This window comes from Strigops habroptila, chromosome 12 (genome assembly GCF_004027225.2).
Source record: "Strigops habroptila isolate Jane chromosome 12, bStrHab1.2.pri, whole genome shotgun sequence".
Taxonomy (NCBI): domain Eukaryota; kingdom Metazoa; phylum Chordata; class Aves; order Psittaciformes; family Psittacidae; genus Strigops; species Strigops habroptila.
In genome coordinates, this window is record NC_044288.2 from 9,205,200 (window position 1) to 9,227,024 (window position 21,825).

Here is a 21,825-nt window from a genome sequence, read left to right on the forward strand (position 1 = left end):
TTTGCCTCTGTGCCTTCTTCAGCACCTATCCTGGAGCTACTCTTTTAGGGTAGGAGTTTGTTCAGAGTTAACAGGAGTGTGTTTCAGTAAAAAAACAAGTCCTTTGAGTCTCTGTTAGTAGCTCTTGGAGCTACTCCCTCCAAGAGAGAGGAAAGAACAAAACCTAGAGCACTCTCTGTAGTAAGAGCAAAGTCATTTATAGGTAACGAATTCAAATGTTCAACACAAGTAAGTTGACTACAGCCATACTTGGAAGTCATTGCTGATAGTGTAGAATTGACCTTTGGAGTTTTGGATATCATCCTTTACCTCTTCTCTTCTCATCCCCACGTCTTTGTACCAAATTTATTAAAAAAGAATCTACTTTTTTCTTAGTGTTTCAGTGTCCTGACCTTTCCTACCACGTTTCATTTTTTTTCTTAAAAGGGAATTTCAGGCGTTGGTGCTTTCTTGCCCGCTGCTCTTGAAAGTGCAGGAGTTTCTTTGCGAATTGGGCAAGTTGGTGTGTTTGGAGTTATGGCAAAAAAGATTTAACTGAAATGCAGTTATTTGATGGATGTTTGTCCTCTGGAAGAGAGACTCTTGACTGTGACACGTAGTGAGCCGCTTGACTACAAAGCGTTGTTTGACCTGGAAGCCTGAAATTGATTGTTTTGCTTGTTGATTTTTGGGTGGTTTTTCAAGAGTCTGGGTGAGGAAACTGCTTTTATGGTCCTTGATCTCTTACTGAAAAATGTTTGTTATAAAATCCGGCTCTTCAATAGGTGTAAGCATTGAGGTTAATTTTGGGTATCTTGAGCTTCCCATCCTATTGAGCTCTAGTCTTTTCAAGGCAGCTTGCTTTTGGTTTTCTATTACCAACATACAAGTTGGAAAGATGTTTTCAAACCAAGTAATGAGTGTCTGGGAACTTTTACTTGAAGATACTTTTTTGTAGCTGTACTTTTCTTCTGAACTGTGATAAGGGCTGAACTATGCCTCAGATATTCAAAACTCTTCCTAAGCTGCCTTCTTTGAAGCAATGTCATTTGACGTTCCTGCCTCTCCAGTTCAGGGCCCTTGGTATTTCACTCTGCAACATCAGCTTTTCCGAAGGAAGTTTTTCTCTGGCGAAGTCGGGGTTCCAGAACTGCTGACTCGGAGTGATGAAACAGCAGTAAAAATAATATAAAATTTCCCCTCCCTCATTCCTTTCAATGTTTTTCTTCCTACCAAAGTCTTATATCAACATAGTCCAGGGTTCTTAAGTGGAAGGTGTTTATCTGTATTGGGTGTGGGGAGCTATTGGTGAGTAAAGAACCTTTTTGTTTTATTTTCATGTAGAAATACTTTGCTTTTTTTTTTTTTTTGGTGTGTTTTCAGAAGTATTCTGCTGAATGGAGGTACTTTCAGTCTGTAAATAAACTGAAACAGTGGTTCTGGAGACCTCTGTGCTTAAGTAAGATCTGTTCCTTCATACTTTATTGAAGATGATTCTATTCCTAAGAGTGGAATGTAGTTCTTAAGTCCATGCCTGTAGCCCTGTGTGCATGTTATTAGGAAATAATAGATAAAGAAACTGTATTAGCTCTATTCAGAGACTTGCTACTTGTATAGGGGAGGAATAAAAAAGGATGATAAAAATCCAAGTGTGCAAATGTTACTTTTGAGAGTCAGCAAAAACAAAAGCCAGATTTTAGTTTCCTATTCAGGGCTATACTGTTATTAACTGATGCTGTCAGTTGTAATTGCTTCCTGGATTTAGAAGAGAGTGAAATGAAATCCCTTTTAATCTCATTTCTCCTGTATAAAGATACTCTAATAACTCAAGTGACATTTCCTCATTTGGAAAAAAAAAAAAAGTATCTGTCATCTGTATGGGTAAATGTGAAGTTTAGAGTTTAGGCGCGATTCTTGTAATGTGGTCAGAGTATGGTCCAAGGCTGTCTGATGGACCTGTGTACCAGGAGGTTGTGGACATATGTAAGACTATAAATCTAAAAAAGCAAATTCCTGGTCATTTGAAGCTGTTCAGTGGGTCAGGGGCAGTGATCCTCAGTTACAAAATGATAATAAAGGGATTCTGATTTTTAGCAAGGTCCTAGGAAACCCAGCATTGCTCAGGATGCCTGTGGTGAGCAGACTGGCAGTTGAGGCCAGGAAACCATCACCTGTTGGTGTAGATGGGAAACTTCTTTTTGGGATATATGCTATTCTTTCTGAATAATAGAATATAGCTCTGCAGTAGCTGAACCAGTTTATTTTCTGCAAGTGTGACTGGGTGCCACCTCTGGGGGTGATTTAAGATCATGCAGGAGCTTGCTGCTGGTGTGGTCTACAAGAGCTACTTTAATTAGGCTTTTAGAATTGGTGGTATTTCTTACAAAGCAAGATGAGCTTCACTCCTTAGGAGAGCTACTTAAGCTATGTCATTCTCTGCAAGATACTTCATTTAAGTCTTTGAGAATATTGTCATTCATCAGACTGATTAATCCATCCTTTCTCCACATCAATAGTGCCTCAGTTCTTGTATTTAAATTGTTTTGTTTTCTTTTTGATTTTTTTTTAAATGGCCTCCAGGTAAATAGGACTCTTTAAAGGGAATTGTTGCTCTAAGTGAGGAGTCCTGAGCTGATGTTGGTCAGGTTGGACGGGGCTTGGAGCAACCTGCTCTAGTGGAAGGTGTCCCTGCCCGTGGCAGGGGTTGGAACTGGATGAGCTTGAAGGTCTCTTCAAACCCAAACCAGTCTGGGATTCTGTGATGTTCTTTTGCACCACTTGCACTTCTATTGAAGTCAAATGTTTATGCCACTAGACAGGGAAAATAAATAATAAAGATGGAGGAGTTGCTTTCTGGTCCATGCCATCATCTCCCTTTTAGTCAAGAGGGACCATACACTCTGCTCCATGTTTAAATGTAGTTGATGGATGCTCCCGCAGATTCCAGGGGTGGCTGACAGGGTGTATCATCTGCCTTGGCTTGTGTAGGTTGGGCTGCTTGAACCAGCGTCGCTGAGGTTGGTGAACTTGCTGTATGGAAATGTGAATATGCACAGCGTGGATCAGAGAACTTCAGCATGTTTCTGTGTTTTTATTTCTGGTATTACATTATCAGGAAAGAATTTGGGAGTACTATTTTTACAATTGGCCTTAAACAGAGAATAAAGGAAACGGCGCGAATTGCAGCCTTCGATGAAGTAACAGGAAGGGAAGCAATGAAAACCATAAACTGTGCTGAGTAACATTTCCTCTCTTCTGCTACACCCCCCGAAGGGTGACAAAGTCTTTATTGAGCCCGACAGGATTCCTAATAAAAGATGCATTCAGTCTGTATAAGGAGCCTGCTGAATCACGGTGAAGCAAGTCGTGGCAGCAGGCGGGAGGAAAGCCTCTAGTTACAGCTAACCCAACCTGCTCTCCATGCTCCAGGAATTACTTCTGTTTGCTCTACTGAAATCTAGGCACTTTAAATAACAAATGTAATACAGAGAAATTCAGCCACTGTCCAAGAGTGTGTTAAAATCATTGTCCTGATACCGAGTGCTTGATTCCACTGGAGCTTGTACCCACTTGTTGCTCTCTGGGCAGACCACTGAAGGGAAAGCAGCAGCTCTCTGTAACAGGGAGGTCGTGACAGCTTTCACCCATGCAGCTCCCTTCCCTGGAAGCGTTTGTACCTGATGGTCTTTTCTGAATGTCAGTGGAATTTGGGAAGCTGTTACCATATGGTTTAACTGTTGTTTCAAAGGCAGAAATATGTGTCTGTTTCCTTTAAAGTGTACTATCTGTAATACAGCTGAATCTGTAACAGATCTTTAGGAGATAATAGCATTTTTGTTTGCTCTGAAGCATATAGAATATGGATCCTGGCAACTGTCTTTTCTTACCTTGGAAAAAGTATGGCTACAAAATCCCTTTGCGCTTCTGTAAGCGGCAGGTTCTTGTATGCGGAGCGCGGAGTCCTGGGTGGTTTGGGTGTGGGAAGCCTCGAGTGAGCCAAGCATATGTTCTTGCAACTGGAATTTAATGTTTGGGGTGGAATCGAGAGACAGGTTTTGCGTAGCTCTTTGGGGCAGGTTTGCATGTGAGAGCAATCTGTCTGGAACTTGCCGACACAGCCGTTTCTTCTGTGCGGCTTTGAAGTGCTGGTTCTGCCGTGCAAGTGTCTGCTCTTTGCTCATTCCCTGTGCAAAACTCTGGGCTGAGTGAATAGTACCTGCTAGACCGTGTTCTTTGAGACCCCTTGCTTAAGTTTCATGTGGGTCTAGGGCATCTGTGAAGCTCAAGTTCATTGAGGGCTTCTGGTGCCTCTCCTCTATCACAGGACACGAAGCTGGGCAGTGCTGAAGGCACTCTGCAGGGATTTATGGCTTCCTCAGCTTCCCTGACACATCCATGCAATTGCTGAGGATGGCTCTTTGTGAGATTTATCCGAACTTGCAGCTATGAGGTCATTTCAGAACAATTCATTTTCAGTAGAAATAGAACAGGTTTCCTGCTTAGTGCTCTAAAATAGCCATGTGTCACTGGAACACCTGGCTGGGGTCACATCAAGCGAGGCATCGGGTTTTCATTTGATGTTCATCGACAGCGAAGGTGCTCCTGATGCAATCATCTCATCCTCACTCCAGAGAATCACACTGCTTTTGCCCACTTTTAATGCTGCAGGGGAATTTGTCTTGGACCTTACTGTGAATTTCCAGCACATGAATGCGATTCCTGGGAATTACGCTAGTACTGGCTGGATTTGTTGTTTGTTGGTTGGAGAACTTTGTATCGAGAACTCCCTGTTTGAGACCACTGTCATTCCACTGGATCCTTAGTTCTAAGCTTTGTCGAGTTGCTCCTTGGATCAAAGACAAAAGATTAGGAGAGAAGAGGGTGAAGCACAAGGGAATGATACTCACGTACTTGGCTCATCAGCTCAGGTGACAGAGGCAGGGATAAACTCCTTCATGAGGGTGGACATTGAATTGTTAAAAGCTAACTCAAATTAACTTCAGAGGTGGCTGCATAAGTCACTTTAGCCGTAGGACAGCAGTACTCTGTTTCAGCAAGTGTCCTGGATTAATAGAAGGAAGGCTGTTGTATTGCTTGGTGTGCTGCTTTTATTTTCCCTTATTCTACAGTTGTGGCATCTGGTGGTAATTATGTGAGTTGGCATTTGTCAGGGAAAACGAGAAGTGGTCCAGTTATTCAAGTGGCTCCCTTCATAGCATATTGGGGTGAGGATGTTACCGTAGAAGAAAGCTGATTTATGTAATAAATTGCTACTAAAATCTCCATAGTTTTGCACCACCTTTGGTTTAGCAGCTGGTTAGGAGAGGATGTGTGTGCTGGGATGATAAAAGCTGCTGCCTAATGAAGCTGGGGCTGCTGGTGTATCGGTGCTGGGCCAGGCTTTCCTCATGGCCGGGTTTGGTGATAACGGTGCCAGCACAGAGCAATCCCTTGATTTCTACTGTTCTGCTTAAACACATGTTATTTTATACTGTGTATATTCTCCTTCACGTGGAGAATATGGAGAAATGGATATACTCCACTTTTTAAACAGAGGCTGAGAACACCTCTGCTCATGAGCTCAGTGCTGTGAGAACTGAAAAAATGAACTGAGAAGTAATATAATGATAAAAAATAAGAAAATCCATTTCTTTGTTAAGAAAATAAGCTTTGTGCGGGGTTCTTGTGGTTGCAGTGTTCATGTATCATCTCCCTTTAGTCTAGAAAATCTCCTTCCTTGCAAGATTAACAACTCCTGCCTGCTTCCCTCCACTCTTTGCCCAGTTCCCCTCATTCCCTTGGCTCACTGGAGCTGTACTTTTAGCTAATTGGATAGAAAATGTGAGTTAATTTCTTCTTAAATAACCTCAGCAAGGTAGTTTTCTGTCAAAGATTGAAGAATATATGTGGGCAAACCATCTGAAGGTTGATACTGTGCTTTAGTTTCAGCTATTATTTCAGCTGCTGAAAAGCTCTGAAAATACAGATTACAAGATAAAATAATGTTGATCTTGGTCCCTAGTTTAGAGCATGTGGAGAAATTGTTTTTCATTAATAATCATGTGTTTGGTTGGGTTTTGGCAGAAAGAAGTGTGCAAAGAGATTACAGAGAAGGGTATCACAGTATCCCAGCCTGGTTTGTGTTGGAAGGGACCTTAAAGCTCCTCCGGTTCCAACCCCCTGCCACGGGCAGGGACACCTACCACTAGAGCAGGTTGCTCCAAGCCCCTGTGTCCAACCTGGCCTTGAACACTGCCAGGGATGGGGCAGCCACAGCTTCTCTGGGCACCCTGTGCCAGCGCCTCAGCACCCTCACAGGGAAGAGCTTCTGCCTCAGAGCTCATCTCAGTCTCCCCTCTGGCAGGTTAAAGCCATTCCCCTTGTCCTGTCCCTGCAGGCCCCTGTCCAAAGCCCCTCTCCATATTTCTTGCATGGAAGGGGTAACTTTCCAGTGAATACTTTGTGTTCTGCTGTTGTGACATTGACTGTTGCCCTTTGGCATTTCTCTTTTATAGCCCTTTTTATTCCTAGTGGGTACCTGTGAAAGTTATCTCTACCCTTTGTACCCTGGTTGTGTGTTTCCTCTTTATAACCGGTGCGGCCACATAAATCCATTTCTAAAAATAACAGCTTCCAATCCTATTTTCAGGTTTATAAACCTGGAATTGGAGCAATGAACACTTTAAGGTCCAACAGAGGAGGTTTTGGGTGCAAGGTGCAGCCGGGTTGGCAGTGTCTCTCCATGAGGTGGCCACAGCGCAAGCCCGGTGCTGACCACTCAGTGCCTTCAGCGCCGGTGGGGTTAAATTATGTTCCTTGGCTGTAGAAATATAACACGAGACTCTCAGGAAGCTTCTTAAACATAATTTCAGTGCTATTATAAGCACTTAAATGAGATGGGAGTAAGGGAGGAAAACTTTGCAAAGTACAACTGATAGGAAATTTTCACATTATCAGGAAAAACTGGGCTAGATGAGCTGCACATAACCTCCTTGAATCGTAGGATACCAGGTTGGAAGGGACCTCAAGGAAAGCCCTGTTTAGGCTTTGAAGTGGCATGGGAGGGAGAGGAGGAACTTCACCTGGCTGACTGTGAAGGATCTGTTTAAACAAAAAAGGCATTATTTCAATGAGACATATAAAACACATGGGATCGGTGCTTTTGGTGGACCAGAGGATGGGGGCAGCCCATAGCCCTTCCCGGGAGATGTGATTGCAGGATTACTCTTGTGCTCAGTGGCACCCAACAAAATTACCTGCTCTGCTTTAATTAGAAGAGGTGATTAATTTAAAAGTCAGTTATTTTTAGGGCGAGTGATACATATCCTGATTTAAAAACGCCTATAGAAACTGATGCATGAGTAGCTAATATGTTTGGCTTGTTGAAACATCACCTGGCTGGGTAGTGAACAATATGATGGTTCTTATTTCATTTATCAACGTTAAACTGGACAGTGTAAGCTAATGCCTTCTTGTGTGCTGAGGGGATAGGAAGCTTTGCCTTCCCTGTGCTGATCTCTCTGCTGCTTCACATCTCAGCCCACATCTGAGCTGGGGGATGCTTTCCAGGCATGAATCCCTTTAAGCAAATGTTTATCTCTTTAATTTGCCAACTGTTTATTCATCAAGCTCCTAAATAAACATGTTAGGTCGGTACAGTAGTCCTGTTTGGTCAAGCGGGCTGCAAGTGGAGAGTAGGCGGCACCCCATGTGGCATCAGCTTGCTATGGGGCTGTGCTCTATGGGGCTGTATAGAATAATTCTCAAGTAAGGACATGGTCGTTTTACATGTGTACAACTTCAAAACTATGTGATTAAACATGAATCCCCGCCTGGTTTATGTTGGAAGGGACCTTAAAGCTCATCCAGTTCCAACCCCCTGCCATGGGCAGGGACACCTTCCACTAGAGCAGGTTACTCCAAGCCCCTGTGTCCAACCTGGCCTTGAACACTGCCAGGGATGGGGCAGACACAATGAATTATGAACGTAAGCTTTTGTTCTGCTTACAACTTTCTGTAATTTAAAACAACAGAAGTGCTAATCTAAAACATATTGTTAAAGACATTCTTTTATATCTTAGTCTCAATTATGTAGGAAAATATTGGAAAATGTAGAAGAGCATGTATAGATGCAATGAGTTATGAAGACTGATAGATTTAATTGTGACACTGAATAGTAACTCTCCAGGAGAATATCCATTGAGAGCATCCACTGCTTGTCCTTCCTTTACAGCCAGTCCGAGTGTTATTCTGGCCTGGGAGGGGCATGTGTCCAGGTAGAGGAGGAAGAATGTTGAACATGGGGTTTATTTCAGTTGCTCCATAAGTTCTTTAACTGCTAAGATACTATTATAAGACCCTGTACAGTCGGAAGATATTTTTGCTACATTCCCGTGACGAGTATTTGCTAGTGGTGAAGTTGAAGCCATTCCTTGCTTGGAATGGGGGAGAGCTCAAAACCTGAGCTGTCTGATACCTCGAACGACCTTTGGTGGCCATATAGCCATCTCTTGCCGGCTGTGTGTGTGAGTTTGGTGTTTGGAGTCTGGTTCATAGCCAGTGCTCTTGGGCGTTTCACTCCGCCCAGTTCACAGTCGGAGGATTGAAATGAGATTGGTCTGTGTGAAACGGGTGCTTTGTAAGTGTATGTGTTCAGCATTCAGGCCTTCTGTTTAATTTTCATGGGTTTTGGTAATGACATTTAAAAAAAAAAAAAGAAATCTGGAGTTTTATTGGTTTTACATGGCCTGCAATTACGTCTGACCTTTCATTCGATTTAACAGTCTATAGCCACTATATTTCTAAACATTGACTATTAAGCCAAAGAACTTTTCTAAAGTAAATCCATTGTAAATTCTGAGGCCAGCGTTCATATTGATTTATCTTTTGTAAACACGGTGTAAATGCAGCATTTGAAAACTCAGAACATATTTTCCAAGGCCAAGCTGGAGAGACTGCTATGGGGTGTATAAAGATTTTGTTGTGCCTGTATTTAGTGCTACCAGCCCACCTGTTCAGGACAGTGAATTAAATGATGAATAGCCCTAGTGAGCTGTTCCCTAGCATGTGGTCTGCACCATCAGCACAGATATTTTTGTGACCAAAGAGGATTCTGTGGACTGAGAAGTTTAAACAGCTGTATCTTCTCATTACAGCTTCCACGTAGAGTCCGACTCGTAAAGTGAAATCATCTTCATGTTCTGATATTGTTGCTTCAAAAACGCTGTTTGTTTCTGTGGTTGCTAATGGTGGCACTGATGTGATGCTGAGTCTTGGTAGTAGGAGGTGGGAGACAAATCTAAACCTTCGTTGTCTTCATCTTCACCAAGGAGTGTATTGGAGTGACTTCTACTGTTACCCTCTGGTTAGGGTTAGAGAGGCAGTAGGATGGAGTAGAGTTTCTAGTAGGGTTGCCACCTAGGTCTGAGGTGAACATGAAATAGCTTTTTCTCTCTACATATAAAATTGTTAAACAAATATAAACCTGTTCACCACTTCTAATAGTGTGTCTCCACCATATATAGTGGCTAAACTGTGTGGTTTAGGTTTTCACTAGGGTTCTTTGCTACTAGCAAACTTCCCTCTTTAAAGAGGTGTTAGAAGGTCTCAACAATTTTTGACCTTGGGTGATGAGGACTGTCCTGTTTGGCTTATTCCACATCTTGCTGCTGTATCTGTTCATGTAAATAATATTTTCAGAGATATGTTCAATAAGTCTTTTTCAGGTAAGTGTTCATGCATCAGTTGGACGTCACTCTTTTTGCTTTCACAGCTTAAGTGTGGACAGGGTTCTTCAAGTCTACTTGTGTCCTGACCTATCTACTCATTCGGGCTTTAGGATTATCTCCTAAGAGTGTGTAAGATACTGCAGAACCTGAAAGGGTCATGCAGAAGTGATAAGATGCTGTGAACAAAGTTGCTTATGTCTTGTCTTTTTTTCTCTGTCTTTTTAGGACTTAAGTACTATCTATTCTTTCCTTCATGGACTGGACATACTCTCACATTTCAGGGAACATCAGCTCAGGTAAGTACTCTGGAGCTAGTTAGTGTTGCTCAGCACAGCTGGTATCCATGGCTGTATTTTTGTGGAGATGAGCAAAGGTTTTGTCTGCTGGCACTTGGTGCATTGGCCAAGTCATTGCTGAGTTAACTTAATGCAGTAACGTGGCATGGAATTTAAACTAATTAGCTTTGCTAAGGACGAAGGCAGAGATTGCTCCCATCTGCCTACAAAGGCCCGGGTAGACAGTGCCCTGTGTTAACTCCAGATTACAAAAGCTTTTTAATGCTTCAGACATTCGGATAATCTTGGAATACATAAAATGGAAGGCCAACAAAGCACAAAAAGCGCGTTGGAAGTATTTTAGTTGCTTCAGTTCTGTTGCTATGGGTAATTCCAATGTGTGGGAGTGATTTAAACACTTAGAGAACATGCTGTATATTCTCTATCTGGATAATGAGGAACACCGTAATAATTTGAATTTTATGGTTAAGCACATCCTTTGTTTAGAACATAAAAATAGTTGAATTTAAGGTCTTAAAGCCTTAAAGGGATTCTGCTGAAATGTGGTGATTAATGGCTTATGGTCTTTTGGGGATTAAAATTGAATTTAAACTTCTCCTTCTCTCTCAGAATAATGTCATCAAGTGCCCGCTATGAGAGGTACAAGGGCAACCAAGTTCTCTTTTGGTAAGTACCTGCCACTTCTTGGAGTTCTTCAGTAAAAGTGTAAACAAAATCACTTCTTTGCACATTGTAATAAATCACTTTTTACTTGTTTTCTCCTTGTGAATAGAAGGCTTTACAATATTTAAGCCTGGCCGGGCTGGTTAAAAGCTCTGGCCGGAGGCGGTTGTACCAGTGGTATGATGTTGGCATCTGAGAGGTGCCCATGCGTTACCAGCACAGCTCCCATGGACAGCATAAGTATGTGCCTGTGCACAGGCAAGGTCCATGGAAAAGCAGTTAGTGTCACACGTGGGAGCCGTGGTGACAACTCAGTAGGTGGCACTCTTCCCCTGGAGCTGGCACTGACTGCGGGAGTATCTTGTACGGAGGAGCGATGGAGCTCAAACACCATCTCTTCTTTTTAAATCATTAGAATTAGTATTTTAGCGCAGGGTTCTTTTTAGGTTTCTGCCAAGAGGCAAATATATTATTTTTTCCCCCTCATATTTTAGCATTGCTTATGGTGTATTTATCCTCTCACAGCTAATCCCAGCTTTCTATATAAGGCATATCTCCCAGTACATGAGCCTAAATGAGATGCCACCTACTAGTTCACATTGTGGGTGTCTGTGACACAAACCTGCTCCAGCACCAGGTTGACGTGTATGTGTGTGGTTGTGTGCTGGAGAAGGAAGGGGATGTTGGGCTGTAGCTGGGAAGTAGCATTGCAGTGCTCTAGGAAGAGGCAAAATCCACAGCAGTAAAACCTCTGTGCAGACCTGTGGGCTGTAGGTTAAAATATTGGCTGTCCCCTTGTCTGTCCATCTGGGATCAAATGGCACAGTGGGACACAGTGCCATGGGTGCCTGCTGTGCAAATGCAGAGAGGGAGGAATGCAAAGCAGGAGTCAGATGTACACGTCTTGTATTTTATCAGCAACACTTGACAGGTCCATGTAGTGTTGAACTGCTAGTCTAGTTCAGCACGGGATAAAAATTTTCCTGTATTTGTAGCTTTATGTACACTTAAACTGGAATGAAATGTTTTTACTGAAAATTAATCATTTAATTTCAATGAAATATTTATTTCAGTTGACTTAAACGTCAAGTTGTAAGCTAGAAGGAACATGTTGGTTGTAGACCTTTTAAAACTTGGTAGCATTCAATGAAAGTTCTTGAGTTTCCAGTCCTCATATCAAATTGATAGAGCGGCAGATAGTTAGTTTACATCAGTAACATTTTGGATAATACATATTTCAGAGTTGCTGTAAGAAGAAAGTAGATGACAATGATTTCTTTCTCTTACAGCTCAGAAACCATTGCAAGATGCTGGTATATACTGCTTTCTGGATCTGTGCTCATGAAGGATTCCATGTTTTTACCACCTTGCAGGTATGTAAAGTTGTTGTTATTACTTAAGTTAAGGCAAGACCTCTCCAATGTCAGAGGAGCTGAAGGAGAAACGCAGACGTGCACAATTAGAGAAACTAGAATTGCTGTTAATTGGGAGCTAAGGAGCGCAACAGGAAGCTGAAATCTTTGAACCTTTTTGTTTCCCCCAATGCCTTTGATTCTGGGCCACCTGTAAAGTCGTTCTCCGCTTTGCTTCATCCCTGGGGCCATGCACATGGGTGGGGAAGGAGCTGTGCTGCTTGGGCATGAGAACAGGAGAAGGAGGAGCACAGCTCACTTTGCATTTTGTTCCAGTTACATCCCTGCATTGTCCAACCTCAGTGTAGAATTTAAAATACAATGCTTTTTTGCCTTTTTTTAAGTACAATGGGATAAACTAAAGTTACTTTCCCTGGTCTGAATAGCTCATATGATACATCTTTAGTGGAGGGAACTGCACAGTGACCAGTCACTTAGAGGCTCTTTTCATATGCATCAGTGCCTTGGATAATTGTAATTAGCACATTTTTAATTACATTCAAGTAATACTTAGTGTTATGCATTATGCCTTGTCCCCAGCCAAGTTCCTGATTGTGAGTCAGTCTGAAAGGAGGTTTAAATACACAAAAAGGTCAAAGCCAGGTTTGAATAATTGTCAGTCTGGAAGAACTGGGCAGACAGAGGAGTTGTATAAAACAGGTAACAGTTAGCAAACGGGTTCTAGTTTGAAACTTGGTCCTTGTCTATGCTTTGTAACACCCCCACTCCCCAGTTATGGCTTTTTAATGGTGACATTAAAATGTAATTCCAATTTTATGTTTGTCCTCTGGAGCATTTGACAGACAGTTTGTATTTAAAGAACTTCAGTACGTTTCAGGGTTCCTTTGCTTGTTGGTTTTAATCTGTTTTATTTTGTAATCATTCTTCAAAGTACAGGATTGCATTATAAACTACCTGCCTGGCAACTTTTGTTTAATAATTATATGAGAAACTGCTGTTACAATGGATTGTTGGTGAGATACGTTCCATCTCCATAAATAAGACTGGAAGGTAGTGATGCTTTACTGATTCTTTCCTGGTACCTTCTCACAATTCTTGTCCTGTCACCTGCTCCATGATTACCTTGACAGATAGGAGGAGACTGTAAGTAGACAACTGCAAACTTAGTAGGGTTAAGATGTAGCTTAAGCTCACCTACCTTTGCATCTACTGTCTACCAGTTGATAGTTTCAGAGTCAACAGAGCTTCAGGGAAACTATCTTCTTCTACAGATCTTTTGGAAATAAAATAGTTTGTAGATTCAAGCCTGAAAGAGGCATAGCCCCATGGAAGCAGAAGGAGGTGGGCAGGCACTGCCTTGTTAACTTTCTGTACGTGTTTGAGTGAGTAAGGGTGTAAGCTGTGTCTCCCTGTGCTTGAGAAGGGCTTTCTGTTCAACTCGCATGGATTTGTATGCAAGCCATAACTCAGAAATTGGCTTAAAAATTGGAGGAGTAAAGCTTGCAGCCAGGTACAATAAATCTATTCAATATCCTGACACCGACGATCATGATGAGAAAAGCCGTATAAGATTTTTAAGGCAAGAAGCAGATCAGTCAGTAATATCACGTACAGAGATGGCATAACCTTGATTACCGGTTACTGCCCGGAGAATGGATTTGTCAATGGATGTGGCATAGTGGGAAAAGAGTTTGCTTCTTAACATGAAAGCAGTGGCTGGAACAAAACAACAGGATTGACAGATTTTGTGGAAGGAGAATCGTGTCAGCAAGTTAAAGAGTTTTTGTGTTAACCTTGCTTGTTAATCAAGTTAATTCATGTGAACAGGATATTTGAAGGAGATTACTCGCAGCGAGATTAGCCATAGGAGATATAGCAAGGGCCTGGAGGAAGTTCTGAAGCCAATTATGTGGATGACAGCCTCCTACAGCCGTGAGAATTGAACCTTGAAGGGAAAAATACAAAGTCTTGAAACATTCAAGATGTAGTCATAGTAAAAACAAACACTTCTCTGAGCCCTTCCAGAATCTCAGAAGTGAGGAAAATTGGAGTCATTGTCCTATTCAGGTAGTGCATTTCTTGGCTAAAAACAGTGACTTTAGTCAAAACGGACTCGTGGTTGTATTGTGGTATCTTTTCACAAGAGTTGTAGATGCTTCAGTGGCTCAATAACTCATTTCTCTTTCCCTTCTTGGGTAAAAGGAGAAGGCACAAATGCTGGGATCAAGAAAATTGTCATAATGAAAGAGGAACCCCAGCTCTGTGTTTCAAAGAGCAGCTCGGGTCAAAATGATTTTAGCTTGGGTTGTATTAATATTTATGAATAACAATATTTGGATGTATTTTGAAACTTTCTGTGGCTGTTAATAGTGTTTCAGTCTATTCTGTGCCAAGTACCAGAAGATCCTGTGCTTTTACAGGACTGGCAGTATAATAAGAGTGCAGGTGATAAAGACTTGAAATTTGCACAACTTGAGTTTCTTGTATTTTAGAAATCTTGAAATTTTGATGTATGTAACTTCATTTTCAAATATATTCATACCTCAAATACATCAGCTAAAGCCAGATCAGTTTTACTTCTAAAACCTGTGGTGCTCTTTTCTGCAAACTCCTGTGAGTTTGTGCCGTTCACTGACAAAGCAGACAAGCAGCGCGGAGCTCCTGCATTCCCAGCTCCTGCCAGTAAGAGGTGTATTGGCTTTTTTCTCTCACGAATCCTTCCTTTCCAGATTCAACTTTCTTATATAGTGCTTTCTTTTTAGACCGTACCTGCTGTATCCAAGCTGTGTCTCAGTTCTTCTTTAGCTCTTCCTCTTCATTCTCACCTCCATCCTGGTGTGAGTCCCAGTGGCTGTGGTGTGGAATATTGCTTTTCTTCCATAAGCTGCAGAGGTCTAAATACATACGTGTGCCACTCCACTGCTGGCATACAGTAAACACCATTTTTGGCCAATTTGCAGCTGCCACTAAGGTTCTGAATTGTGATACCTATTGAAACAATCATGACTTTCCTTTCTTGCTGTTTGTGTGACTGTAAAATGGCAGAGCTCTTAGGATAACACTCTGTGCTTGCTTCACTCTTGAAAGCTCTTGCAACTAACACTGTAGATAACTCTTCTGCTTTCAAAAGACAACTCGAGGTTTCCATCCCTGTGCTTATCAAGGCTGGATAGATCTTTACACTCTGGATCAGAAGCTGTGGTTGCTCAGTGCATTTGTGGCTCTCGAGGAGGTGCTGTTTTCCCTGGGTATTTCTGTAAGTGGTGACTGTAACTTGTAGCGGTGCCTGACAGCCAGGAAGTAAACGAACAGCTTGGGAATGCTCCCAATAAATGTATTTTGTAAAGCTAATTAATTCAGATAGGGCTGTTGGTATTGAAATTCTTCTGGCAGTGCTAGTGCTGTGATGAAAATACCCTGAGGAAAAGGGAGCGTGGATGAGAAGAGCCAACACACTGGTGAGGGGCTTTGTGTCCTGGTCTCTCCAAGTGCAGCTGCTTGTACTGGAGGTGCAGCCATCGAGTAAGGCCTGAGAAAGTGTTGCAGACTAAGAACAACCTGGTGCATCTTTTTTGACATGGAACAATCTTCTAAGAAAGCCAAAAGAATGAAGAAAGACTTTACTGAGACCTGTCACAACTACATAACCAAATAGTCTTGTCCATCGTCCTACTCCCCCTTTTTCCTTTTATTCTTACAACTGCCCTACAGAGGTTTTACAGACTGCAAAGGATGCTGATTGCACCACAGAAGTAGGGTTTTTTTTATTGGTTAAACTAAAAAAGTCCAAGAAATGTGAATTTGGAGGCAAAGGGTAATGTGCAGTTTGTATCTATCTAAAATACAGTTTTACTGGGACTATCTAATACCATGGCCTGGAATAGCTGCAAAGCTTCACAGAAGGTGGTAGGTAAGATACAGGCTTCCTCAAAGCATCATCGTGTTCAGAGTATAAAGTAATTAGTATAGACATGTTGTGCGTGCAGCCCATAAACCGAGTAGCATGTCATGCAGCCTCCAAAATCATTCCCAATTAAAACTTTCAGCAAGCTTAAGAGATAAACCTGCTAAATGTTGTTCCAGAGAGCTAATGTGAAAATGGGCTTGATGACTGAGCATTAATTGAAATTGGTATTTTGCATTCAGCTGGGGGGGTGGAACTGGATGATCTTTAAGGTCTCTTCCAACCCAAACCCTTCCGTGAGTCTATGATCTTGTGGTTTCAGGTTTCCTTTAAAGCATATTCTGACGATGGAGTTAAGTATTCTAGTATTTTTTACATTTAAGTTACTCTGAAATGCTCAGGCCTTGCACAGCCTGTAGTATTGTGTAAGACCTGCTGCCTGCACTTGCTGAAGCTTTTGCTCTGTGCTCATGTAACCTTTTTTTCCCCATCTCCTTACTTTGTTTTGCACATCGAGGTGCCTGTGGGGCTGCTCAGGGGTTTGCAGTGCAGGGGGAGATGCTGCTCCAAGGGCTCCCGATGGTTCCGTGCTGTGTCACTGCATCCCCAGTGAGGGACCCATGAGGTTTCTCCCCAGCCCAGTGTGTCAGATGATGCTCGATCTGAGAAATTAAGACCTCCATGCAGATGCACAGAAACCCAAGTTATTCCCATGGGGATTTTGGTGTCAATTACACTCACAGACCACGACTGCAATGCGAGATGGGCAGATTCTGCCCTCTCCATCCGCAGTGCATGCGGCCGTGTCTCTGCTGGTTATATGGCTATATAGGTTTCCCCTCTTTGTTACTTCCCAGCCAATGACAAGGAATTTAAGTGTAAAATTACATTTTTAGAGTATTTAAATTGTGGTTTAATAATACTAATGGCCGCTCCAAGCTATCCATAATATACCTGTGTAGTACATTCATCGGTAACTGGATTTTGTCTTGGATCTGAACAGCAGCTACGCTGCAGTAGATATCCGGGGTGTTTGCTGGAGCAACTGTTTGTTCAAGAGGTAATTTTGAGGAGAGGAAAAACAAAATGCTTTTCAAATGAAGGGTAAGCCCTGACTTGTGGCAAATACCCAACAAACAACATGTCCATTTCTTACGCAGCTTGTCTCTTCAGGCCAAGCTGTGCGCTTGCATGGAAGATGCTTTGTGCATTGGAGAAATCCAGCCAGGCTGCGGGATGCACAGGGTCACTGGGGTGTTCTTTGCAGAGGCTAAGAGTACAGTTTGTCTTCATGCTCCTAAAAGCAGCCTGACAGGCAGGTTGAGAGACAAGTATATTCATAAGAACAAAGTATCTGCAACAAATTGCAACCCATTTGGTTGTTACACTGATAAACTGGTGTATCAGTGTCCCAGCCCGATCCCAGATGTAATACAGGACCGAGTATCACTGCGGATAGCTCTATCGACATTTTATCACCCTCACAGATAACTGTGTGTGTCATTGATACCAACTTTGTGATTCTGTAGCTCCTGGAAAACACAGAACAGCTCTTCAAGTGCCTGACATCTCGTCATCGAAGGCTTTGATGCGTGAAATGTCTGAAAATACTATTTCAGGATGTGGTAGAATATTGTAGATTTGAAGATGTCTGCTAATTAGTGTTCAAACAAATAATAAGGCTTTCTGTCTCAGTCTCCATCTGTTTGTAGGCTGAAAGCTCTTCAGGACAGGCTGTGTGTTTACCTTGAAAGCATGTACTGTATTTTCAGTATTGCAGAATGAGAAACCATCATCAGAAATAACTTCACATATTGATAATCGAGAAATTCTGGAGTTAAATTTGAGTGCTGTTCCTTCCATTTGTCAGTCTTGAAATTCCAGATGTATTTTAGCACCAGATACTCGGGTTTCTTAACAGCTGGAGATGAAGCAATTCTAAACGTTTCTCTTTAGAAAGCTGTGTTTGTGTACATGCTATTTAAAGAACTACGTTATTGTGTTCAAGATGCGTTATGGTGGAGGTTTTTCTAAGTAGCTTGCTTAGTTTTAATCAATTTTGATCCATCCCCATGTCAGTAAAATCAAGGGTGTACTCAGGTGTTTATATGCGTATATCTTCAAAATATGAAGATTTTGGAGCTGGGGTCTGCAGTCACAGGATTTTTTTTCCCTATATTAGCAAATGATGCAGTGGAAAAGGGACAGATGAAGTGGGTGAAATGTCTGGTGCTGCGAACAGTGTTATTTGCAGTTCTGGGCTTTGACATTTCAGCAGCTCTCATCTGCTCCTGTGGCCTGAACACCCATTAGTGGTTGGTACGTGGTGCCATGCCAGTTTGACTTACATTCCTGTCTCACATGATGCAATTGCTTAAGCATTTTTAATTAGGAATAGCAGTGAATCAGGAGGAAAACAAGGTTTCTTGCAAATGAGGCATCCATAAATCAAGGATAAACAAAGCTGCCTTTGGTATGTGGAGGACATTTTTTTCCTATGACAGTGTTGTAAGCCAGGGAGTGAGTGTCTGAAAATTAATGATGCAGATGTAATAGATGAATATTAAGTGACAGGAGCTTACAGTAAAATTATAAATAAGAAAAGTGTCACGTTGTTCATAGTACTGACTTCTCTGGGCTTCCAACAGTGGGAAGCTATAGAATAATGATGTTAAATTTAAGGCCTTATTAAAATATGTGATTAAATATACAGACTGAGCAAAACCTTAATTGTTGGGTTGTTTAAAATCTTAATGGTTGTACCTTTGGTAGTATGTCCTTTGTCATTGTTTTTACTGTATTGTAAATAGAGCTTAATTTATGTAAGTTTCATGTTTCCTCATGCTTTCACTATTTGTATTAGTTTAAATTCTTAATGTGATTATTTTTCCTATTCTCTGCTTGAAAGCACCAAAGTGCAAGGATGTTTTCTTTTGAATCTCTCCACATATGACATCAAGAGGACTTGGTGTTTAGGGATGTATTTATGGTTGGAGAAGCTGCTGTGACGATGTGTAAGCAGAGGTGCTGATGGCCAGCTGAAATGGGCTTGTTGGGTTGGACCTGTCCAGGAAGCAAACCTGGCACCACGAAGTGACTTCCATGGTCATGGTCTTATGGGAGTGTGGTGGCCTGCTGAAGTGCTGGGTTGGGTCATCGGTAAGACTGAGGAATGACAGCTCCTGCAGGCAGCACCACGTGTTCATGGCACTACAGCAAAGGATATGGCACAGGCCATCCCTGGCAGTGTTCAGGGCCAGGTTGGACACAGGGGCTTGGAGCAACCTGCTCTAGTGGAAGGTGTCCCTGCCCGTGGCAGGGGGTTGGAACTGGATGAGCTTTAAGGTCCTTTCCACCTCAGACCATTCTGTGGTTCTATGAAGCTGCAGATTATTCCAACAATGCAGTTACTGGTGTAATCCAGTTAGGATAAAGTACTACAATTAACAGGAGCACGGCAGTTTAAACTCTCAAGTTTTGATTGTGCTAATAGTCTAGTGGAAAATCTGTAAGTTACATGATTGCCATGGAGTCACAAACAACAACTGAAATTTTCTCACCCCATGCTACAGCAGGCCAGAGCAGCACAAGTTTCACGCAGAAACCGGCATTTTCACACATCTACAGTGAGCAACTCCGAGCTAACATTTTCATGCCTTCCTTCATGTTTTTTCCACACAGCATGTGATGCAGGCATGAGAGTCTTCTGTATCTGCAATACACCAGAAAGAATGGCCAAACTACTCCCACTAGTACAACAGAGTTAATTTAGTTCAGCAATGTCACTTTTCATTTAAGCTCTAACTTTGAGGTGACATGAAATTCCACCTTATGATTTCTCCACCAAAACCAAAGTGAAGATAACTTTGCTAACGTATCACTTGCAACGGCAAAAAGATGGCAAACCCCCCCCCCCCAAAAAAACCCCAGAACGGCAAAAAAAACCCAAGTTAAACTGTTCTAATTCTCTTCCATACAATAGAAAATTGAAGACAGTAGATTTTTTTTTTTTTCCCCCAAAACAAAATTCTAAAGGAATTATGTAAAACTGGAAGTTTCAGGTTTTGCAGCTTTTCATAACAGAAATAATCATTATTGTTTTATCACAAAGTAGATAATACTGATAGCAATCAGTAGACTGATTGCTATATCCCCAGTAGTTAGGAAAAAGCTACAATTTCCTGCTGAAGGTCATTCAAGCACAGTATTTTTCTCGAATAACAACAATTTATCAAACTACTGGAGGTTGAGGGAGGGCTGCTTTCTTTTTGCTTTGTTTTACATAAACACATCCCTGGAATTCAGCTACTGTCAAGCTCCCCCCTGCTTATGTTGCAACATTTGCTAATGAAGTAATGTCAGTAAACAGGAATGCCAGGAAAAGCACACCGACCGCTTATAGCAAAGGTCAAGCTCTTGGCACTATCATTTCTGGTCCATCAAGCACTTTGCAACAACCAAACGCCAGAAAACGATTAGGTTCCAAGGACAAAACCCACCCTTCTAAGGAATAAACTACTCATATTTACAAGTCAATAGGTCAAGTTTAATTATTTCCTGGTGCGCATCATGGGTTGTTTTATCGATTCTACCACAACAGAGCCTCCCTCAAAAGAGGCGGCGTCATGTGGGTTTTCCTCAGCCATAACCACCACCATTCTTTAAAAACACCAATTTTTAACAGTCTTCTTCATTAACATTCCCAATGTCTTTTAGAAACATGGGTTTTAATTTCTTCATGACATATTGCATATTTTTCTCTAGCATACACCCAAACCTAAACTAAAGAAGAGCACTCTGAAAAGGACATCCTGACCTTGAACACTGCCAGGGATGGGGCAGCCACAGCTTCTCTGGGCACCCTGTGCCAGCGCCTCAGCACCCTCACAGGGAAGAGCTTCTGCCTCAGAGCTCATCTCAATCTCCCCTCTGGCAGGTTAAAGCCATTCCCCTTGGCCTGTCCCTACAGGCCCTTGTCCAAAGCCCTTCTCCCGGTTTCTTGTAGCCCCTTTAGGCACTGGAGCTGCTCTAAGGTCTCCCCAGAGCCTTCTTCACTTGCACAACTTCACAGTTCAGTTGCTTAAGTTCCTTTCCTGAAAATGCATGTATCCTACAGAAGCTGTTTTATGCTCCCTCTATCATGTAGTTTTTAAATTGTGAGTCTTCTCAATGTTTCCTACAAAGTGGTTGTGTTTCAGTGGATATTTGCTGTCGAGAGGACCGTGTGTGTAATTCAAACGTTTTGTGTGGCTGAAGTTTCAGATGTACTTTCCAAACATAACCTTAGTGAAAACAGATGGAGCTGACCCACTTTTTGAGGATTTGGCTCCGCACTTGTCTCAGCCTCCTTCTAATTCACACATTAATCTCTGCTTTGAGTTAACTGATTATACAGTTACTTCACCTGCTAATATGTGTTAAAACATGATTGCTGTTGACAGTCTGAATTTGTAACACAGCAGCTACAACTACTGAACTGCTAATCCAGCCATGATGCTGTTAATCAAGGAGATTTTCTTTCTCTGACATCCGTATGGGATCCCTATTGCTCACTGAGTGGGGTGGGTCGAGCACACCTAACTCCAGCTAACAGCTCTGGAGTGAAGACAAACTTACTTCCTATGATAAGCCAGGTATTTTCCATTCCAGGTGCTGCTGCAGTCACAAATTAGGTGCTTTAAGAGATTATTGGGCTCTAACACCCCCTCCCAGCAGCAGTCTTTTGTACTGGTGGTTTCAGCACCATCAGATTTACTTCAATAATACTATGTCCAGAGGGAATTCCTCTAAAGTCACCTCTGATCTTGGATGTCTTGAAGGTTGATCCTTATAGTTGATCAGCTGAAGCACATCACATTGCTTTTAGCCTCTTTCCTTAGTCA

At 42.1% G+C, this 21,825-nt stretch overlaps 1 protein-coding gene across 7 annotated transcripts in view; it reads left to right on the forward strand.

Moving 5' to 3' along the window:
• The window catches only part of RAPGEF6 (Rap guanine nucleotide exchange factor 6), a 118,870-nt gene that overhangs the window by 16,547 nt on the left and 80,498 nt on the right, over window positions 1-21,825 (forward strand). For all 7 annotated transcript variants that reach the window (XM_030504965.1, XM_030504966.1, XM_030504972.1 and 4 more), the window contains 3 exons: window positions 9,933-10,003; window positions 10,613-10,669; window positions 11,956-12,039. In XM_030504965.1, the coding sequence (XP_030360825.1) occupies window positions 9,933-10,003; window positions 10,613-10,669; window positions 11,956-12,039 (212 nt within the window). The remainder of the gene's footprint in view (window positions 1-9,932; window positions 10,004-10,612; window positions 10,670-11,955; window positions 12,040-21,825) is intronic.